General features: G+C 50.2%; 1 protein-coding gene across 4 annotated transcripts in view; it reads right to left on the reverse strand.

The window, feature by feature from the left end:
- Positions 1–400: 400 nt before the first annotated feature.
- fat1a (FAT atypical cadherin 1a) overlaps positions 401–18,310 on the reverse strand; it is a 70,734-nt gene continuing 52,824 nt past the window's right edge. For 2 of the 4 annotated variants that reach the window (XM_076034071.1, XM_076034061.1), the window contains exons 14-29: positions 15,679–16,065; positions 14,831–15,045; positions 13,246–13,383; positions 12,903–13,046; positions 11,289–11,486; positions 10,150–10,749; positions 9,329–9,551; positions 9,111–9,242; positions 8,296–8,453; positions 7,091–7,559; positions 6,616–6,769; positions 6,328–6,438; positions 5,348–6,003; positions 4,691–4,828; positions 2,578–2,613; positions 401–1,526 (exon numbers count right to left, since the gene is read on the reverse strand). In XM_076034071.1, coding sequence (XP_075890186.1) covers positions 847–1,526; positions 2,578–2,613; positions 4,691–4,828; positions 5,348–6,003; positions 6,328–6,438; positions 6,616–6,769; positions 7,091–7,559; positions 8,296–8,453; positions 9,111–9,242; positions 9,329–9,551; positions 10,150–10,749; positions 11,289–11,486; positions 12,903–13,046; positions 13,246–13,383; positions 14,831–15,045; positions 15,679–16,065 — 4,439 coding nt within the window. In that variant the 3' untranslated portion in view covers positions 401–846. Of the gene's footprint in view, positions 1,527–2,577; positions 2,614–4,311; positions 4,375–4,690; positions 4,829–5,347; positions 6,004–6,327; positions 6,439–6,615; positions 6,770–7,090; positions 7,560–8,295; positions 8,454–9,110; positions 9,243–9,328; positions 9,552–10,149; positions 10,750–11,288; positions 11,487–12,902; positions 13,047–13,245; positions 13,384–14,830; positions 15,046–15,678; positions 16,066–18,310 lie in introns of all 4 variants that reach the window. The other 2 variants (XR_012927711.1, XM_076034083.1) reach the window with 2 other exon arrangements.

An 18,310-nucleotide genomic window follows, 5' to 3' on the forward strand; every position in this document is an offset into this window, starting at 1 on the left:
GTGAATGATGGCGGTCACTGACGACGATGAAGGGGCCGGACTGAGCTGGATGAACCGCAGTCTGTCGTAGCGTCATGAGATCTCCTTTCTCAACCCCACGACTGTTGAGACTCCATTTATCGTGCATGTAGTGTGTGTGTGTGTGTGTGTGTGTATGTCAGAGAGAGTGTGTGTGTGTGTGTGTGAGAGTGCGAGTGTGTGTGCAGTGTTGCCAAATGAGTTTTGACGTGTTCAAAATCCACCCACAGTGATAAAAAAATTTGTATTTTACCGTTAAAGTCAATCCATAAATAGTAGCAACAATACTTTTAAATGACAAAAAAAAAAAAAAAAAATCAAGTGTTTATAAGTCAGTTAGAGAGTTATTTGAACTTCAAAAATCTGTTATTTTTTCCGTGTCTGCTTTGAGGGAACATAAAATAAAAATGTTGACATTTGCCAGAATTTCAATTACAGGTTTGCACAAATGAGGTGGCTGCTAGTAACGTGTGTACAGGTGTGTGGTCCTGACGGCAACGCAGATCGCTCAGCAGACTGAACAGAAAGAAAAAATGATCTCATATCAAAATATTGCTGAGTGAGTGACTGCATGTGTTTGCATAAGGACTCATTTTTCATACTGTAACCTTGATTATTAAGCAGCTCAAAAAACCAGCTGAATGCAAAAACCAAAGTTCAAACCCCCCCACTGCCCCCCCTCCCCCCTTCCGAATCTGACAACACTGTGTGTGTGTGCGCGCGCGCGCATGTGTGTTGTGTAGTGTAGTGTAGTGTAGTGTATCGTGTGGTGCGAAGGACTAAAATCAGGTGTGTTTTTTTTTCAGGCACTTTTGTTTGGATCCAGTGTCAGACTTCAGTGTGCTGTTGGGAGTCCAGGCCGGGGATGACCAGGCGCTCGAAGACGCCCTCGTCACCGCTCTCGTAGTCGCTGATCATCACCTCGGACTCCTCGCAGCACGCCGACATGTCCGAGCACGAGGCTGTGGACGCGTACAGAGACATGGACATGCTGTCCAGGGCGGCCGACGAGTCAAAGTCCCGGCTGCGGCCCAGGGCGAAGCCCCCCCTGTAGGTGGAGGCCGGGGTGGCGGCGGCGGCGGCGGCTGAGGAGGAAGATGGGGAGGGGGAGGAGGCGCCGTGGCTCTCGCCGTCGCCCGCCTCGCTGCCGTATGAGTGCTGCGGCAGGTACTGGTTGAGGCTGTAGAGCTGCGGCAGCGCCGGCCGCTGGCGGATGCTGCCGGGTGAGCTGGCGCCGCTGGCGGCGGCGTGGCGGGCGGGCCGCAGCGTGTCGGCGTAGTCGGGCACCGGCGGTGGCAGCGGTGGCAGGTCGTCGCCAGGCGGGAAGTCGTCGGGCGGTGGCGGGAAGTCGCTCTCGATGTCGAAGCCGCCGGGGTAGTAGTCGGTGTCGATGGCGCTCTGGTCAGCGTAGAGCGGAGCGGGCGACTCCACAACCTCGTACTGAGGGAACTCCTGGATTCCAGGGAGTTGATCACTCGGCATCCAATCAGATGTGTCCCAGTGGTATCCTGTGAGGGGGGGGTCGGTTGGGGAGGGGGATCAAAGGCAGAAATGAATACACACACACACACACACACACACACACACGGTTTTTACCAGCTTCCTCCGAGCGCAGTCGTGTTAACAACCCACACCATGCAGCGACACACAACACAACACAACACGAGACGCCGAGTTGGCCGTTAATCGCCGAAGCAATCTGTGACGTTTCAACACACTGACCATTCAAAGGCACATATATAAATATATATATATATATAGAAAGGAATACATTTTCCAAAACAAAAATGTATTTCTGTGTACCCCCGAGCACTAAACAGGACACCTTGTGTTGAGCAGCTGTAATGACCTCGCTATTTCTCTGTGTTTTGGTAGATGGAGGGTATTTATTGGGTAATATATATTTCATAAATCCTTCCAACTGCAAAGCACCATGTGTAAATCAGGAAGAGCAGTCTGACGTCCTTCAATGGCTTCAACTGATGTGACATCATGACCAGGGCTGTGATGTAATTCATGGGAAGGTCACAATATGATTTCATACCATATTAAATATGACACACTGCGCCTTTAAAGCCACCAGGTGAATCATCGGCCAGACATGGGCTGTTTCTCAGCGCTCTACGAAGATAGTGATGTTATAATATAAGAAAATATAGGTCATCACTCGAACCTCTCTTTCTTTTTTCCTATGGGGTACACACGTTTTGATGCAAGAGCCACAAACAGACAAACACAAAAGTCTGACCACTCGGTAAGAACTCCAGTTAGTCACTGAGCACAACCTCATTGTGTGACGCTCAGATTATTAGAGTTTCTCAAACGCCGTTGCAGCGGCGAAGCCATGCAAGGGGGGCGGGGACTGTTTTTTATTTGGGGGTTTATGAATAATCTGAGAGAGGCCGGCCGAACGCTTCGGGAGCCCAGCGATGCAGAAAGCGTTCGACGGAGGAGCTTTCAGCGCCTCCACCACCAAGCTCTGGGGTTAGTGGTTAAGAGGGGGGGGGGGGCAGAGTGAACGCCAGGCGAGCAAAGGATGTAGGAAAAAAGTGAAGTCACCTCTTGGGTTCTTGAGATCATGAGCCAAAAAAGACTCTTTTGAACGAAGCGAGAAGGAGGAGAGAAAAAGAGAGAGACAGAGAACAAGTTAACAACCTGGGGAGGAAAAGCACAATCGGCCCGACGGTGGGTGGGGGGAGCAGAGGGGCGGGGGGGCGGAGGGGCAATGAAACACTGGGAACGACGATGAAGAAGACGAGTGTGGCAGGTTCATTAAACGGACACCAAGAGTGCCATTCTCTTAAACTGACTCTGTGCAAAGCTTTGGGGAGGTGGGGAGTGGGGAGTGGCAGGGGGGGTGATTTGGGAGGCGTCGCCCGCCGAGACTTCGAGGCAGCAGTGGCTCTGCAGCACTTTTGAGAACTTTGGCACGAGTGCTGCTTTTCAATTAGCCGCCGGGTGTTTAAGTCGGTGTGAGATAATGGCAGCTCCACAACCTACAATTCACTTCCCAACACTGAGGACGTGGACGGGTGGGGGGTGGGGGCTGGGGGCGGGGGTGGCTGGGGATTGGAGGGGTAGAACCACTGGCAGATGGAAGCAACAAACGAGTACCTTCTCCCTCCACCGTGTCAACAGCAGCGTTGACAAGGTGGACTGCTGTCGCTACGGAGGCTTGTGAAGGAGGGGGGTTGGGTGGGTGGGTGGGTGGGGGCGAGAGAGATCCAGCATTAGAACAAGTCAAGTACTCGTCTGCGCCGAGAGAGAGCAGCAGAGACACAAACACAGCAGAGACGTATGGAGCTGGACGGCGGTGGGCGAGACGAGTGACACTTCCTCCGTGGCGGTGGGGTCGTGGGAGTCGGGTGGTCGAGGGGGAAGGGAGGGGGGTCGTGGCAGGGACAAGGCAACGGCGCAGGCCGACACGGTACGGAGGTGGCGTGTGTGTGGGGAGGAGGATGAGGAGGGAGACGGAGGTGGAGAGGGAGCAGGGGACGTCTGGATTTGTATGCGCGAGATGAAACACGACGACACACTGAGATGCTAGCGGGTGCCGCGAACAGTACAGATGGAAGGATCGGTGCAATTCCCCCGAGATAGTGGCGCAACTTCCTAGGCCGACGCAGAGAGGAGGCTTAGTGTTACAGGGTGTGTGTGTGAGTGTGTGAGTGTGTGAGTGTGTGAGTGTGTTTTGACAAAGTGGGGGGAAAGAAAAAACTTTGCCGCGTTTTGCCAATTTGTAATTGGAGTTTGTGATCCGACAGGATTTGGGAGGTGGCGGGTGAAGGGCCTTTGATGACTTATGCAGAGCATGATTCCAAAAGTTTGAATGTGCAGTGATAAATATGAGATGTGGAACAGAGGTGGAGAAAATAAAATATGCACATATACCCCTGTGATGCAATCCTCGATGTTTGGGCTAAACATCCATTTGTAGCTATATTTTGCGGGAGAAAAAAAACAAAACAAAACAATACGAAACAAAGAGAGACAAACAAAGAGGGAAAAAAGAAAAAAAACACAAAAGCATGCTTGTAAATAAAAAGAACAAAACAAAAATTATGCCGACATCTGTTAATGCCCATGACCTGGTGATTGATTTAAATGGGACATAAGTCATCAAACTCCTTTTTGAAGGCAGGTGAACAAAGAGCCGACACAGAGACAAAAAGGACCAGGGTGATTTTGCTCTTTTTTTGTTTTTTGTTTGAAGTGAGCGCAATCCCGGGAGAATTACACGGCACCACTTGTGGTGATTGCTTCCGTCTGTACCGGCACTGATTGAGGACTTACAGGCTGGACCCCCTATTTAAAACCTTGTTCTGGATCTGTGGACTGATTTGATCCATATGGGAGCTGAGGCCCCCGCAGCAATTTAAAAAAAAAAGGGAGAAGAAGAAGAAGAAGAGGAAAAAAACAACAAAAGAAGAAAGAAAGAAAGAGAAGAAGAAGAACATTTGACCCCAGAGTCACCATTCAGGTCATACAATCTGAACATGCACAGTTAGCAGAACTGTAGTCTACACTGGTGAGACAAACAACAACTACCTTTCAAAGTAACAATCAAAGGTGCAAAATGACATTTTGGATCACTGCAAATCGATTCATTTAGTTAGTTCTTCCTGCAAAAAGCGTTGAGAAGTGCGAGGCGGTTGTGTGACTGTGAGCGTACCGTTGTCATCGCAGGACTCGGACTGGAAGGAGCTGAGAGAATGCACCTCAGACATGCTGCCCCGCGTGTTGTAAGGGTGACAGGCACTCTCCTCTACGGGCTTCTTGGTCAGGCACGAGTCCAAATCCACGACTTTAGCTGGGGGAGAAGCGGGGAGGGGGGTGACAACATCTAATTTTAGCATTTTGCCAACGACAACAACAGCGACGGAGCTCTTCCCACACAGGCTAAAGCCACAGTTTCTCTTGGAAGCGCGGCGCAAAAACAACACCGTAACGGCATCTCAGTTGAGGCTTTGTTGAGGTGGCAATTTTCTAGTGGATTTTTTTTTTTTTTTTTTATGGGTACAAAAGAGAAGAAACTGAATTTAGTCCAGCCTCTGAGCTGGTCATCGTGAGCAGAACAAAGACGCCTATTATGTTTCATGATTTGCTTTCAGAAGCAGTGTTTTGTGTGTGTTGGACGGGCTGCTCGCAAGGAGAAACATGTGGTCCGCAGACTGATTAGCCGGTACAATTTCAACAGACAAGCTCCCTGATTTAGCAGCGCCTCTGTTTTCCCTCATAATCGCCATTAAATAAAACATGGGAAACAGCTTCGTCTGCTGTTCTGGTGCTTGTTTTGGTGCCCCGCGCCGGGCGATTCCGGTCAACTTACTATCGTAGTCGTAATCCCAGTTGGGCTTCTGGATGGAGTCGCTGTCGGACACGGAGTTGGAGGGCGGCGGCGGGGGCAGGTTGGGCGCCACGCTGCACACGGCCACCGTCTTGCGGTGTCCGTGCACCGAGTCCGGGTTGAAGGTGCTGAACTCCGGGTGCTCGGGGATGGCCGAGCCCTCGAAGGAGTTCCGGTCCAGGTTGTTCCTGGAGTCGCTGGGGATGCTGGGCGTGTAGGAGATGGGCCTGACGGGGACCTGCGGTGGGATGTCCGAGTAGATGTTCTTGTTGAGCTTGGCGTCAAAGTACGGCCTCTGGAGGAAGGAGTGCGGCACGCCGGGGGAGCCGCCCAGCCGCTTGTCCTCGTCGTCGTCGCTGGAGGAGGAGCGGGACCGGCGGCAGGCCCTCTTGCGGATGACGACGAAGAACAGCACCAGGATTAGGATGCAGGCCACGAAGACCACGATGCCGACGGCCTCCTCGGGGCCGATGTTCCAGGCAGTGGAGACCAGCTCGTTGGGGGCGGTCACGCGGAGCTCGCACAGCTCCCCGCCGTAGCCCGTCGAGCAGCTGCAGTTGAAGGAGCCTAGCGTGTTCTGACACTCGCCGCCTTTGCCACAGGGTTTCTTGGCACACTCGTCCACGTCGATCTGGCACCTGGACACAAAACGGCGGCGGAGTTCGCCCGACGTCAACCTCAAGGAGCCTCGAGCTCAAGCTGAGATATCTTAGACTTTTCAGGGTTTTTTTTGTTTTTTTTTTTAACTAAGGGCACAGTGGCTTTTAGCTTAAAATGTCAGGGGTGCACTCTACATGGACCCGCAAAGTAAATATTCACAATTCATCTGATATATACTTACTAACAATAAATACAGAAAGCGCTCCCATTTAATCTAAGCCTACACTCGACCAGTGTAACATAGTGAATGTCCTCTGGGGTCATTAGTGTGTTATTACTGTTATGATCACGACTTGGCGTACCTGTCTCCCAGGAAGCCTGTCTCACACTCACACACTGGACCGTCCAGGGCGGGGATACAAGTTCCTCTGTTCTTACAGGGGTTGTCTTGACAGTACGGTCCCACCTGGCACCTGAATGACAGAAACATGGAATAGAGGGACTGTGGGAATAAAGGCCATTCACACTCAACACTTGAAAGCGAGAATGGTGCAGTACAGTTGCTAAGGCTTGAGTAAATGAGTATGTCACAGGGTGATGGTCTGGCTCTCGTGTGGTGGCCATACCCCTGACAAATGTGAAAACAATACCTTTGTCCTGAGTACTGCCCTCTGCACTGGCAGTAGAAGTCGTCCGCACGAGGTACACACGTCCCGCCGTACAGGCAGGGGTTGGAGGCGCAGGGGCTCAGAACCACCTCGCAGTGGGAGCCCATGAAAGAGGCAGGACACTTGCAGAAGTAGCCTGTGGGACCCGGGTGGAACGATTGTAAAGGGGAAAAAAGAGATTCAAAAGGGTTAAAGTCATCCGCGAGTCAGAAGGCCAATAAAACCAATTTTCTGTAATACTTTTCCAGCGATGGCGAGGAATTAAGTTGAAGCAATATATTTTTTTTCTGAAAAAAAAGACCCCGACAGCTGATCTCTAAATGAAAAACCTCACCTCTTCACCTCAATAAAATATATTCACATTTGTATTTAACATCAGAGAGGGAATTCTAAAGCATTCATGATCTCCTCAGATCTCCTCAGATCTCCTCAGACCAGTGAAAGAAACGCGGCGTACCTCCGTTGGGCAGTGAGGTGCAGGTCCCTCCGTTGGTGCACGGGTTGCTCGAGCAACTGTCCACGGGCGCGAGCGCGCAGCCCGGGGACACGTCCACCATGTCCTCCAGCACGGCGTGGCCGCGGCGGGCCCCGGTGCTGAGTGGCAGCTCCTGGCCGTTCAGCACGATGGCCTCCATGCAGCCGCGGAGGCCGCTGGCGACGGGCAGGCTGCGGCCGTGGCGGGCCGTGGCGTGCTGGCGCACGTGGCCGCCAAAGTAAATGCTGTTGTCCAGGTTGAGCGTGCGCAGGGTGCCGGGGGCCGTGCCCGAGGCGGCGTGCACACGATCCAGCACCAGCTTGGCGTAGTTGCCGTCCACCTCCAGCGAGACGGTGTGCCACTCGCCGTCGCTCACCTGGGCGCTGTGCACGGACACCAGGCCGGGGCCGCTGCCGCAGTCGAACTTGTACTGCAGCCGGCCGTTCACGATCTGTCGGTCAGGTGACGGAGAGGCAGGACGATGAGAACGCTCGCAACGGTAAACAACAGGAGGCTCTTTATCTCGTCGCTTCTGCCGCTGTTTCCCCTCCTAATCAAAACCCCATTAGATTCAAAGTTGGGCCGAGCAATCTTAATAAAACTGATGGAGCCGCACTTATTAATGAAGGCCTGGCACCATAATGAAGTCATTAACAAATACAGAGCCGCACTGATTTATTTCCACTCAGGAAAATTCATTTATCTTGAAAACAGATATACGCTTATCGTGTTGCACTGGTTGGATGAACGGAATCCTTTAGTTTATTGCACGAGAAACATGCAAGAGTTTTGGTTCAAGGTTCCGTGTTGGGTCAGAAAACAAGAGCTGTTGAGACGGCCAGGTTGTTTGTTCCTGCAGCCTGGCGAGCAAACTGCCTTGCCAGACAGACTATGTTAGGAATGAGTGGAAAACTACTTTCTGTGTCCCTCCCAGCACCAAAATAACTCCAGAATGAGTTTTGTTTTTTAAACCGCTGCCACATTCCCAGAGTCCCTCATGTGAAACTGCCTTTAAAAATGGATTTTTGAACCCGTCAGCAGGGTTGGTGCTCGCTGCTGGAAGCTCTCAAGAGAGGGAGGAAGGGGATTTTTTTTTTTGTTTTGGTTTTGATGCTGCTCTGATATGGAAATATAACAAGCCAGCCACATAAATTTTGAGTGGCCAGATAAATGAGGCTGAGACGCACCTCCAGGATGCTGTAGTCCGTCCCTTTGGCATACATGACGGTGGCGTGAGTGGAGAAGGTCCTTAGCTTCAGCGACAGCCTCATCAGCTCCTTGTTCTCGTTCTCCATCAGGTGGTACTTCACGTAGCCGCTGCCGCTGAAGGTCAGCGAGTGGCCGTCTGGCAAGGGAGCAAAGGACGTTTTCAGAGCGAGACAGAAACAAAAATAAAACTGAAAGAAAATAAAAAAGATGAATCAAAAAGCAGAAGTAGAAGACGGGATGGATGCGGTTAAAATAGATTATAGCTGCTGTGACATAAGAAAAATATAAAAATCTAGTGTGAAAAGGAAACACTGATCACATGATGTAGGTACAAAGTCCTTTTCTTCTGTGGTAATCAGTTCTGGATTCTTTCTTACTGACAAGTTTTAGACGGTGTTTGTAGTGTTGTTGTGCAATGAGCTGTTGTTGTTTTTTTTGTGAATGAGGCCAAGGAACATTTTTCTCTCCTCATCCGTCCTGACGGATCTGCTAACGGCTACGTTTCCCTGCCTGTTACGCAGAAACTGGGGAGAGGCAAACAGCACAGCGCAGCGCAGCTTTTTTGTTTTCTTCAGCTCTGACTCGAAAAAGACAAACAACACCTCAAGCAGCCATACGACTCGGTTGCTAATTACAGGACGTTGTTTGAAATGGTGCTTTTTCTATAGAATGTGTGATGGGAATTTCGTTTTAACGCGCTTCAAAAGGTTTTAACGGAAACTTCAGTCGAGTGGGAGAGGACTGCTGCAACGGCCGAGGGTCCAGGAGGGTTTGAGGCCAGCGCTGCACTTACCGGAACATTTCCCGGCTTTACCCTCAGGACACACGCAGCTGTAGATGGTATCTCTGATATCGGCCACACACTCCATCCCCTCTGGACAGGGGTTGGTTTCGCACACGTTGTTCAGCTCGGGACATCTGTCACCTAGAGAAAAAAAAAGCAAAAAAACAAGTGTTACATCACAGCCTTCGACACGTGCGAGCGCACGTGCGCGCCAGGCGTGACGGTACCTTCACACTGGCAGCTGGCCGTCCTCAGGTGCCTGGGTGTGACGAAGCTGAGGCGGGCGGAGCTGTAGGTGGACATGGCGGCTTTGTCCAGCGAGATGACCTCGTCGCAGAAGTGCAGCGGGCAGTCCAGGCCGGCGCACAACTTCTGCACCACGCGCACGATGCGCACGCCCGTCATCTCCTCGATCACGGCCGCCGAGGAGTTGAGCTTCCGGAAGACGACCTGGCCGGGGTTGGGTGGAGGGAGAAGAACGGATCAGAGGAGAAGCAGGAAGCTGGGATGTTGTTCAATTGCGAAGATTCCCGAGTGTTGTGTCAAAAGCGCCAACTTCACACTTGGTTTGATATCTTTGGCACATCGTAGTGTCATAAAACGGCACCTGTGACTTTCCTCATTTATCAACACCGGATACTTGATAGTAACCACCGTCTCAGTTCATCACCATCCGTTTGCTTCTGTCCATGAAAAAAACCCTTTTCCTGCCAAAACCCTTTTCAGGCAGAATCAATGGTGTTGGTCCTGTGAAAACTCCTCAATCTCCTGTTCTTCCTTGGTGTGCAAAATGTCAGTGAGTCTAACTGAGCGCTCTTAAACATTTTATGTTTTGCTCAAAACTGTACGTCAGTGAGATAATAAACTTACAGATCAATAATAATGTCATAGATTAGTTTCCAGAAACAGATTTTTGGCAAATTAAACCATTTCCTTTGTGGTAAACTTTACACATTTTTGTCTAATTTACTCACAAATGTGATTTCTACCCTGGAACTAAATATTTAAGTGCAAATGCATTCAAGGCATTTTTGGATGTGGGCCATACCTCCTGAGACTGGTAAGGGCTGCCAGATTTCTCCAGCGCCAGCAGCACGTCCAGGTCTCCTTGCTCCGATGGCTGCAGGCTCACCAGCTGCACCTCGCTCCTCCGGACGCCGGCGATGTTCCTCAGCGCGCGCTGGAAGTTGCGCCAGTAGTCCCCGATGAACTCCTCGGGGGCGATGTTGGCGAAGCGCACCGCGATGGAGTTCTCCAGCGCCTGGCGGGCCGCCTGCCGGACGTGCACGTTGACGTCGGCGGCGGCGGTGAAGCGGCCGTCCGTCACCGTCACGTTGAGCGGGTAGTGGCCCACGTCCAGCGGCTTCAGCGCGATGACCTTCCCGTCGGAGGGCGAGACGGAGAACAGAGCGGCGCCCTCGTCCGAGGAAGAGGAGGAGGAGGACGGGGCGAGGCTGTAGGACAGCGTGTCGTAGACGTCCTGGTCGGTGGCGTGGATCTTGCCCAGCACGCCGCCGGGGTACTCGTCGCCGGCGGTTGTCACGTAGACGTCCAGCGGGAGGATGGCGGGCGGGTAGACGCTCTCCTCGATGATGCGCACGCTGACGAAGGCGGTGGAGAAGAGCTGCGGTTTGCCGGAGTCGGACACCTGGATTTGGACAAAGCGGGAGGGGAGGGAGTCAACTTCTATCCCCGTGCGTTATTCTTTCCAACAGCAGAGGGCGATCACGGCCCTCGCTGAGCGCTCTGTCTTCACATGGCAGAGTTGGGGCCAATTTAAAAAAAAAATCCACGGGAATGACATGCATTCACACCTCACCGTGAGTAAAGAAAGAAAGAAAACAAAACAAAAACGGCACAAACTAAACTGAGTGAGTGCACATCATCGCACGACTGTTCACACCCACTCCTTTCCTCCTCTCCACCCCCCGAGGTGACACGGCGTCACGCCGGCCCGAGGCTCGCTGCAGTTCGCTCCCTCGCACGCACCGATTCAAGCGGCGGAAAAAGCAGAGGCAGAGTGAGCGTGGAGTGAAGAGGCAGCGAGTGTGACAGAGTGGGTACCCGGGGGGGAACAGAGGAGGGGATGGTGGGAGGAGGGAGGTGGGAGACAAATAAATCATCTGGCTCCGGGCTGGACGGCTGGATCGATACGACCTCTCAACTCCGCTTTTTTGCACGGCTCACCTGTGCTTGGAGCAGGTAGTGCTCCCTGCTCTTCCTGTCCAGCGCCGCCGCGGCCACCAGCGCTCCCTGCTGATTGATGCGGAAAGCGTCGCCCTCGTTGCCGTCCACGATGGCGAAGGTGAAAGGCGGGCCGTTGTGAGACGCGTCGCGGTCGGTCACGGTGAGCTGGAGAACGCTCGTGCCCGCCGGTCGGTTCTCCTGCAGGGGGCGGAAGCAGAGGGGAGAGTTTTAATGGTGCGAGATCTTCGCTGGTGTGATGTTATAAGAGGCTTCTATCTTTCTTTTTTTCCTTTTATTACGAATGTTGACTTGACAGAAGAAGAAACATCCAAACCTTTATGTTGAGAAGCTGTTTATTGATTATTTCTCGCTTAATTTAGTTATTGTCCACTTTCAGGCAACAAGTTTGTATTATATCGCCTTAAGCCCTTATAAAAGGCACTCATTGAAGTCAACTGAAATGTGTGCACAGACACAACAATGAACAAGATTTTTTTTTGTGGGCTAAATCAGACAAAGGAGTGATTTAGCTCATTTTGAGTTCATTTATGATTTATTTATATAAGTTTTTGATCTACTTTATACATATATGCATCTAATAAAATGTCTGTGTAGTAACTCCTACTCCTAGTTTGGTTGTTGAGGGGGGGATTTTTTTTTTTTCAGAGCTTTCTTGGCAAAAAAGAAAAGAAAAAATGCAGATTACGGCTCAATATGAATTTGAGGGTGTGGGAGTGAGCTGTCACCAGAAAGATTAGAAGCAGAAGCCTGAAATAATGAGCTGAGACATTGCTGATAATTGTCAGAGTTCCTCTGAACGAGTGACACCCACACAGCCGACGGCAGCTGACTTCTTCTTCTACTGTTGCTGCATGCTTGTAATTATTACTGGTTGTTCTTTTCCTTAAACTTGGGTTTTAGCCCGCAGTGTTCTCTTCACATTCCTGGAACTTCATTCTTTTTTCTTGAGTTGACCTTTTATTGTTGGCACTTTTAAGATAATTTCATCTCCACTGTAGTTGCATCAAAGTGTATTTTTTTCATATTTCATAATCCTATTTTTTCCCCCACATATCTGATCTTTTAACACAACGGCGGCTCAAACTTGAGCCGCGTCAACGGAACCTCCCACAGATCTTCTTAGTGGACGGAATCACAAAATGAATTCTTTAGTGCCTTTTTTGATCTCCTGAACTAAAATGCATGAGCACCTCTTCGTGCTCTCTCCCATTTTTTTCTCTCTCACTCCAGTCAACCTTCCTCCAATCAGCTCAGGGCCTTGTGTATTCCCACTCTTCATCAATTCTGCCTTTTATTTCCTCCCGTCTGCCCCTCATCCCTGCGTTCTGTACTTGAGATGCAGCGTCTGCCTCGCGATTTCCTTACGCCCACCTTTTCTCTTCATCTCCGTCCTTACCTCTGTTCTTGCCTCATCCTCCAACCGGCTCCTTGACATTCTAGTCGCACGCGCTCCCATTATTTCCTCGCTGTTAATCCCTCTCTCCGTGTCCGCTGCAATTTCCCCCCCAACGCACCTCCCGCCCGACCATCCACTCGCTTCTGGTCCCCTTTCACAATCAGCCGTCTCCACCGATCTCCGGCCCTCCCTCTCACCTGGATGATGAGGCTGTAGTTGGCCTGAGAGAAAAGTGGCGGGTTGTCGTTGACGTCGGAGATGTCAATGTTGATCACGGCGTTGCTGGAGAGAGCGGGGACGCCGTTGTCTGATGCCACGACCGTCAGAGTGTAGCCCGAAGTCTGAAAAACGAGGAGAGGCAGAATTAGCATAGTGAGACAATGCTGCTTGGGTAAGCAATAATGAAGTGGAGATCGGTAAACAAGCTCCCCCGATGGGAATGACACGACTCTTATTGGATTCAGCAGAGGGTGCGAGCAGTTGCTCGATAGATTAAACTGCATTTGTACACGCAAGCGTCGTATCCGCCTGGGTTCTTACTCTCTCTCTGTCCAGCTGGCGGGCCACTCTCAGCTCTCCTCGGGCCGCATCGATGGTGAAGGGGTTGCCTTGGTTCCCGTCCACGATGGTGTAGCGCACGTGATTGTGGGAGGGTCCGTCAATATCCTCAGCAATCACCTTTGGAATGGAAAAATAAAAATGAAATCAAAAGAGTGAAACGAGCACATGATACACAAGTTCTTGAAAGCAGAGAAAATGATGTTCCCCATTGTTCTACTGGAGGAGTGCGACTGGAACTGGACTCAGGCAACTTCTAAACTCCAGCAGATTTAAAACAGTGCAGCCGAGGGGTTATTTTGACTGTTGAATGTTGCGCAGAATCGTGAACAATGTAATAAAAACCGGAGAAGAAACAAGACTTGGAAAACATAGATTTTTCTCAGTCACAAATCCTCACTAGCCAAATGAAATTAAACTGTTTTTTTGTTGGTCCAGTATTTATAGTTACCCAGACATTGTGTGACACACCAAAACAAACACACACTTTTAATCAGAGCGAGGCACAATTGATTATTTATGCACCTTTGAAATATTTTATAAAAATGCAAAAATATTTTTCGCCCCTTCTCAGACTCATACGGTGTCGGCCTTTCTCTGCTATGACATCACCTTGAAATTTTACTGGGTTCATTGTTATTATTGGTTACTGGTTAGATAAAGTCTCACGATCAAATAGAATGCACCTGAGCTTATTTTTCTCCAATGTGTTAGTGTCTCGAAACACACACACACTCACACCAACACACATGCGCAGTCTTTAAACCAGCCACCCGTCACGCACCGAGGGGCACCCCCAGGGAAATCACCCGTCAGAGAAGATTTACAAGTCAGACACAATGGCAGGTATTAAAATCTAATTTTGTGACAGACGATTTACACGCAGGTGCCTCAGACACTCCGATTAACGGCCATAAGCAGAAGTGCTTGATGGGGTTAGGAGCGGGAGGAGCGCAGACAGAAATAGACCCAGTGTAATGTAATATGCAGACGGGGGTGGAAAAGGCCTTATCTGGTTTTGCCGGCGCTTAATGAGTCAAATGCCTTTCAATTAAACAGTTTGAGCATGTGACCACGGATCACTGTGGAGGAGAAGAGGAGCTCTGAGGACGAAGAGCCCTGCTCCCGATTTAGCTGAGTCAAGGACTGAGTCAAGTTTGGAAAAAACAATGAAAAAAAAAGATGCACCAATACCGATACCAGTATCAGGTATCTACTTATACTGGGGTTGAGCACTCTACTCGTACTGGTGCCAATTCTGCGACACCAATATCAGTTGTGTACGTATGTATACAACAGTTTTGTACTGTTCAGCATGCTGAGGAACGTTGTTCAAACAACAAAAAATCTGTGGAAAAATAAAACAAAATCAAAGTAATTCTATATGGTGTATTAACCTTAATAAGTACTCATTACCACTTTTGGTGAGTACTGAAATGCAAGTACTTGTACTCTACTCGTTCTGTAAAAAAGGTTCTATCAGTGCATCCCTCCTGTTTAGTTTAGTTCTTTTCTAACGCAGACTGCACACGAACGCCTCCTCCACCGCGGGACTAAAGACGCTCACCGTGATCACAGCTTTGCCCAGCTCAGCGTCTTCGCTGACGACGGCCGTGTACACGTCCTGGCTGAAGGCTGGTCTGTTGTCGTTGACATCCGTCAGGTTGATGTTCACGGTGGCCATGTCACTGAGTGGGGGCGAGCCGCCGTCCGTAGCCTCCACGGTGATGTAGTATTCATGGGAGACCTCGTAGTCCAACGGCGCAATCACAAAGATGTCACCTGGTGGTGGAGGAGGAGGAGGAAAAGTTGAGAGAGGCAGAGTCGAGCTGGGAGAGGGCTTTCTGAAAACACTGCCCAAAATATCTGGCAGTAATAGTGTAATGAGTGGCACTAATGAAGCTGACCCAGCGGTGTAGTGGTCCCTGAAGAAGCGGGTATTCTCTCAATTCATGCTCCCTTTTCTAAGCAACCCATTCAGCCAAGGATTAATGCCCTGATGCACATCAGAGGGGATTGAGAAGTGGGTATACCCAATGCTGACTCTGTATACCTGCTTGGTAGTGCAAAAGGTCTCACGGAGCCTGTAGTCTCCGAACCACATGGCAGTGTTAAAGGTCCAGTGTGTAAAATTTTTAAGAAAGTCCGTCTGACTGTGCGTTTTGTATTTAGGTCACTGTCAGGTGGGCTTCCTGAAAAAATGGCGGCGCAAGATAGCAGCTAACTAGTAGCAAGACCATTATTATATCACTACTGTTACTGTACTGCGGGGATACACGTTTATTCATTTATTAATGGGCTGTATATGGAGTTTCAATCAACATCAAAGTCATAAATCAAGACAAAGTTTCCACACTGGACCTTTAAAGTTCTGAATTCAATAACTAACCTCCTTCACGAAGTTTTTCCACCTACCAGTGCGCGGGTCCACTCTGAACCTGCTGTGCTCGTTCCCGCTGACGATGTTGTAGGAAATCTCGCCGCTGGCCTCGGCGTCACGGCTGGCCGCGTGCACCCGAAGCAGCGGCTTCCCCACCGCCGCGTCCTCCGACACGTTGGCGGCGTACTCGCGCTGCTCGAACACCGGCGGGTTGTCGTTGATGTCCAGCACGGAGACGACGAGCGGGCAGACGACAGAGTGGCGCGGTGAGCCAAGGTCGCTGGCGGCGGCCCTCAGCTGGTACGCCGACTGCACCTCGCGGTCCAGTGCCCGCTCCAGGCTGATGACACCCGTGTGCTCGTCGATGGAGAAGAAGCCGTCGGCCGAGTCAGGCAGCGAGTAGACGATGCCGCCGTTGACGCCTGGAAGGAGGAACAGAATTTTGATTTTGTTGTTTTGCTGAAATTTTGAGGCAACCGGACTAATTTTGGTTTCCAAAGACGCTAAGATGATACGCAATATTGCGATCAAATCAATCATCTTATTTGGACAGCACTAAATCACAACCAAAGGCGTCTCAAAGCACTTTGTACTATCAGAGGAAAACCAAATTGGCCCCCAAAGCAAGCAAGGTGCGACAGTAGCAAGGAAAAACTCCCCAGTGGGAATAAACCTGGAGCAGATCCAGACTCCAGAGAGCCGTCATCTGCTTTGACCAGTTGGGTGAAAAGGAAATACAAACAATGTGGAGAGAGAGAGGGAAAGAGAGAGAGAGAGAGACAGAGAGAGAGGGAGAGAGAGACAGAGAGAGAGAGAGAGACAGAGAGAGAGGGAGAGAGAGAGAGAGAGACAGAGAGGGAGAGAGAGAGCGAGAGAGAGACAGACAGACAGAGAGAGAGACAGAGAGAGAGAGAGAGAGAGAGAGACAGACAGAGAGAGAGCGAGAGAGAGAGAGAGAGAGAGAGAGAGAGAGAGAGCGAGACAGAGCTTAAGTGTATGACGTATATAAATATAAACATGGAGTTTGGAGATGCATATATAGATCAATGTATAACTACACAATAACATTTAATTGTTACAAATTGCTGCTTTAGCTGCTGTCCTCACAGAACGTGTATGTCCGTGTTTGGGAGGGCAAGAGTTGGTGACGGCACGTGATGCGACGCCTTTCAGTCGTCCGTCCAGCGACACGCGACACTGCGATCAAGCTGGCGAATAAACTGTCGTCACCACCAGCGAGACTGACGGCCGCCGGCGAAGAAACACCCTTTAAAGTTGGAGAAGGCGAGCGTCCTTTCCATTGACGCATCGATTCCTCGGGAGATTTAAGACGACGCCTTCTATTCCAATTCCGCGGCATACGTCTTTCACACATCCTGTGACAAACCGGGCCTGTTAACGTCGGGATCATCGCCGTTGCCGTCGTAACTTACGGCCTCCCCGCCGGCAACGAGACAGAGACAGATCGCCGCCATAATAATCACGTCGCCTCACTGCAGGTGGCTACTATTTGGAAGAAGCTATTATGTTGGGCTTTTTACTTTCTTTCTTTCTTTTTTTTTTTTTTTTTCAGGTGCGGGCCTCTGTCCTCTGTGGAGCTCATTATTGTGCTGCGCGGAAGCCCTGCCTATAGGGCTTCGCTTCACCTTAATCCGCTCTGATCAGCCTTGAGACCACTGCTTCACAATGAGGAAATCAATTGTAGCTACGCCACAAAAAAAACAAAACAAATCACACACACACACACACACACACACACACACACACACACACACACACACACACACACACACACACAAACGCAGTGATCTCCTAAACACGATGCCGGGGCCCCATTTGTTCCCGCTGTGGTGGAAGAGGGCTATTTGTCCAAACACCCCTACGAGTAATACGAGTGTGGGGTGTAAATGTGACAATTTTCCTGCTCGGATCTGGGTTTGCAAATATTAAATACGATTAATATCTACAGTCACCACACTGGGTTTCCTTTAAAGAAGGTCTCACAGAGCTGGATGGATGTTCCATACACTTCACAAATGCTAAAGCGCCTTCGTGGTCGTCTTGGCTAGCGTCTCACTCACATTTGTTTGGTTTAAAATAACAAAATAATGTATGTTTGCTGCGTTTCGCCAGCACTGGCTACATGGAACTCTGCTCTTTGCCAAAGGTGAAACAATACACCTGGAAGTCTAATGTCTGCAGCTATGGCACTACCAATAGGATAATGCACACGGTCACATGAGCTGAACGTTCACTGAGCCAACCTGTTTTCAAAAAAACATTTTGTTTCTTCTTCTGATTGGAAAAAACCAAAACCACCTCAAGCGAGTGTAAAAACGTTATCGGAAGTTGTTACAAATTGTGCCGTTTCCATTAAATTTCTACTGCGATATATGAAAAATGCTGTCCATGTTTCTGATATCGATCAGTACAAAGATTAAGAACGCCCCAGGAGAAACGCTTACTGGAAAAAAATCAGTTTGGGTCTCCGTTGGTTTTCCTGATTGGCGGACACACGGTGATGATGAGAGCTGCTTCCCGGTGTCTTTATCAGCCAGCTGAACCGAGAGGCAGCAGTCTGGGCCAATCAGCCAGACAGGCATGCAGATGGCATAGAGGCTGTGACACACAGCAGGCACTGCCGAAATCAAGTGGCGGCCGCGATAC

Source organism: Nelusetta ayraudi, unplaced genomic scaffold (assembly GCF_046127955.1).
Source record: "Nelusetta ayraudi isolate G7.1 ecotype Tasmania unplaced genomic scaffold, CSIRO-AGI_Nayr_v1 ptg000004l, whole genome shotgun sequence".
Taxonomy (NCBI): Eukaryota; Metazoa; Chordata; class Actinopteri; order Tetraodontiformes; family Monacanthidae; genus Nelusetta; species Nelusetta ayraudi.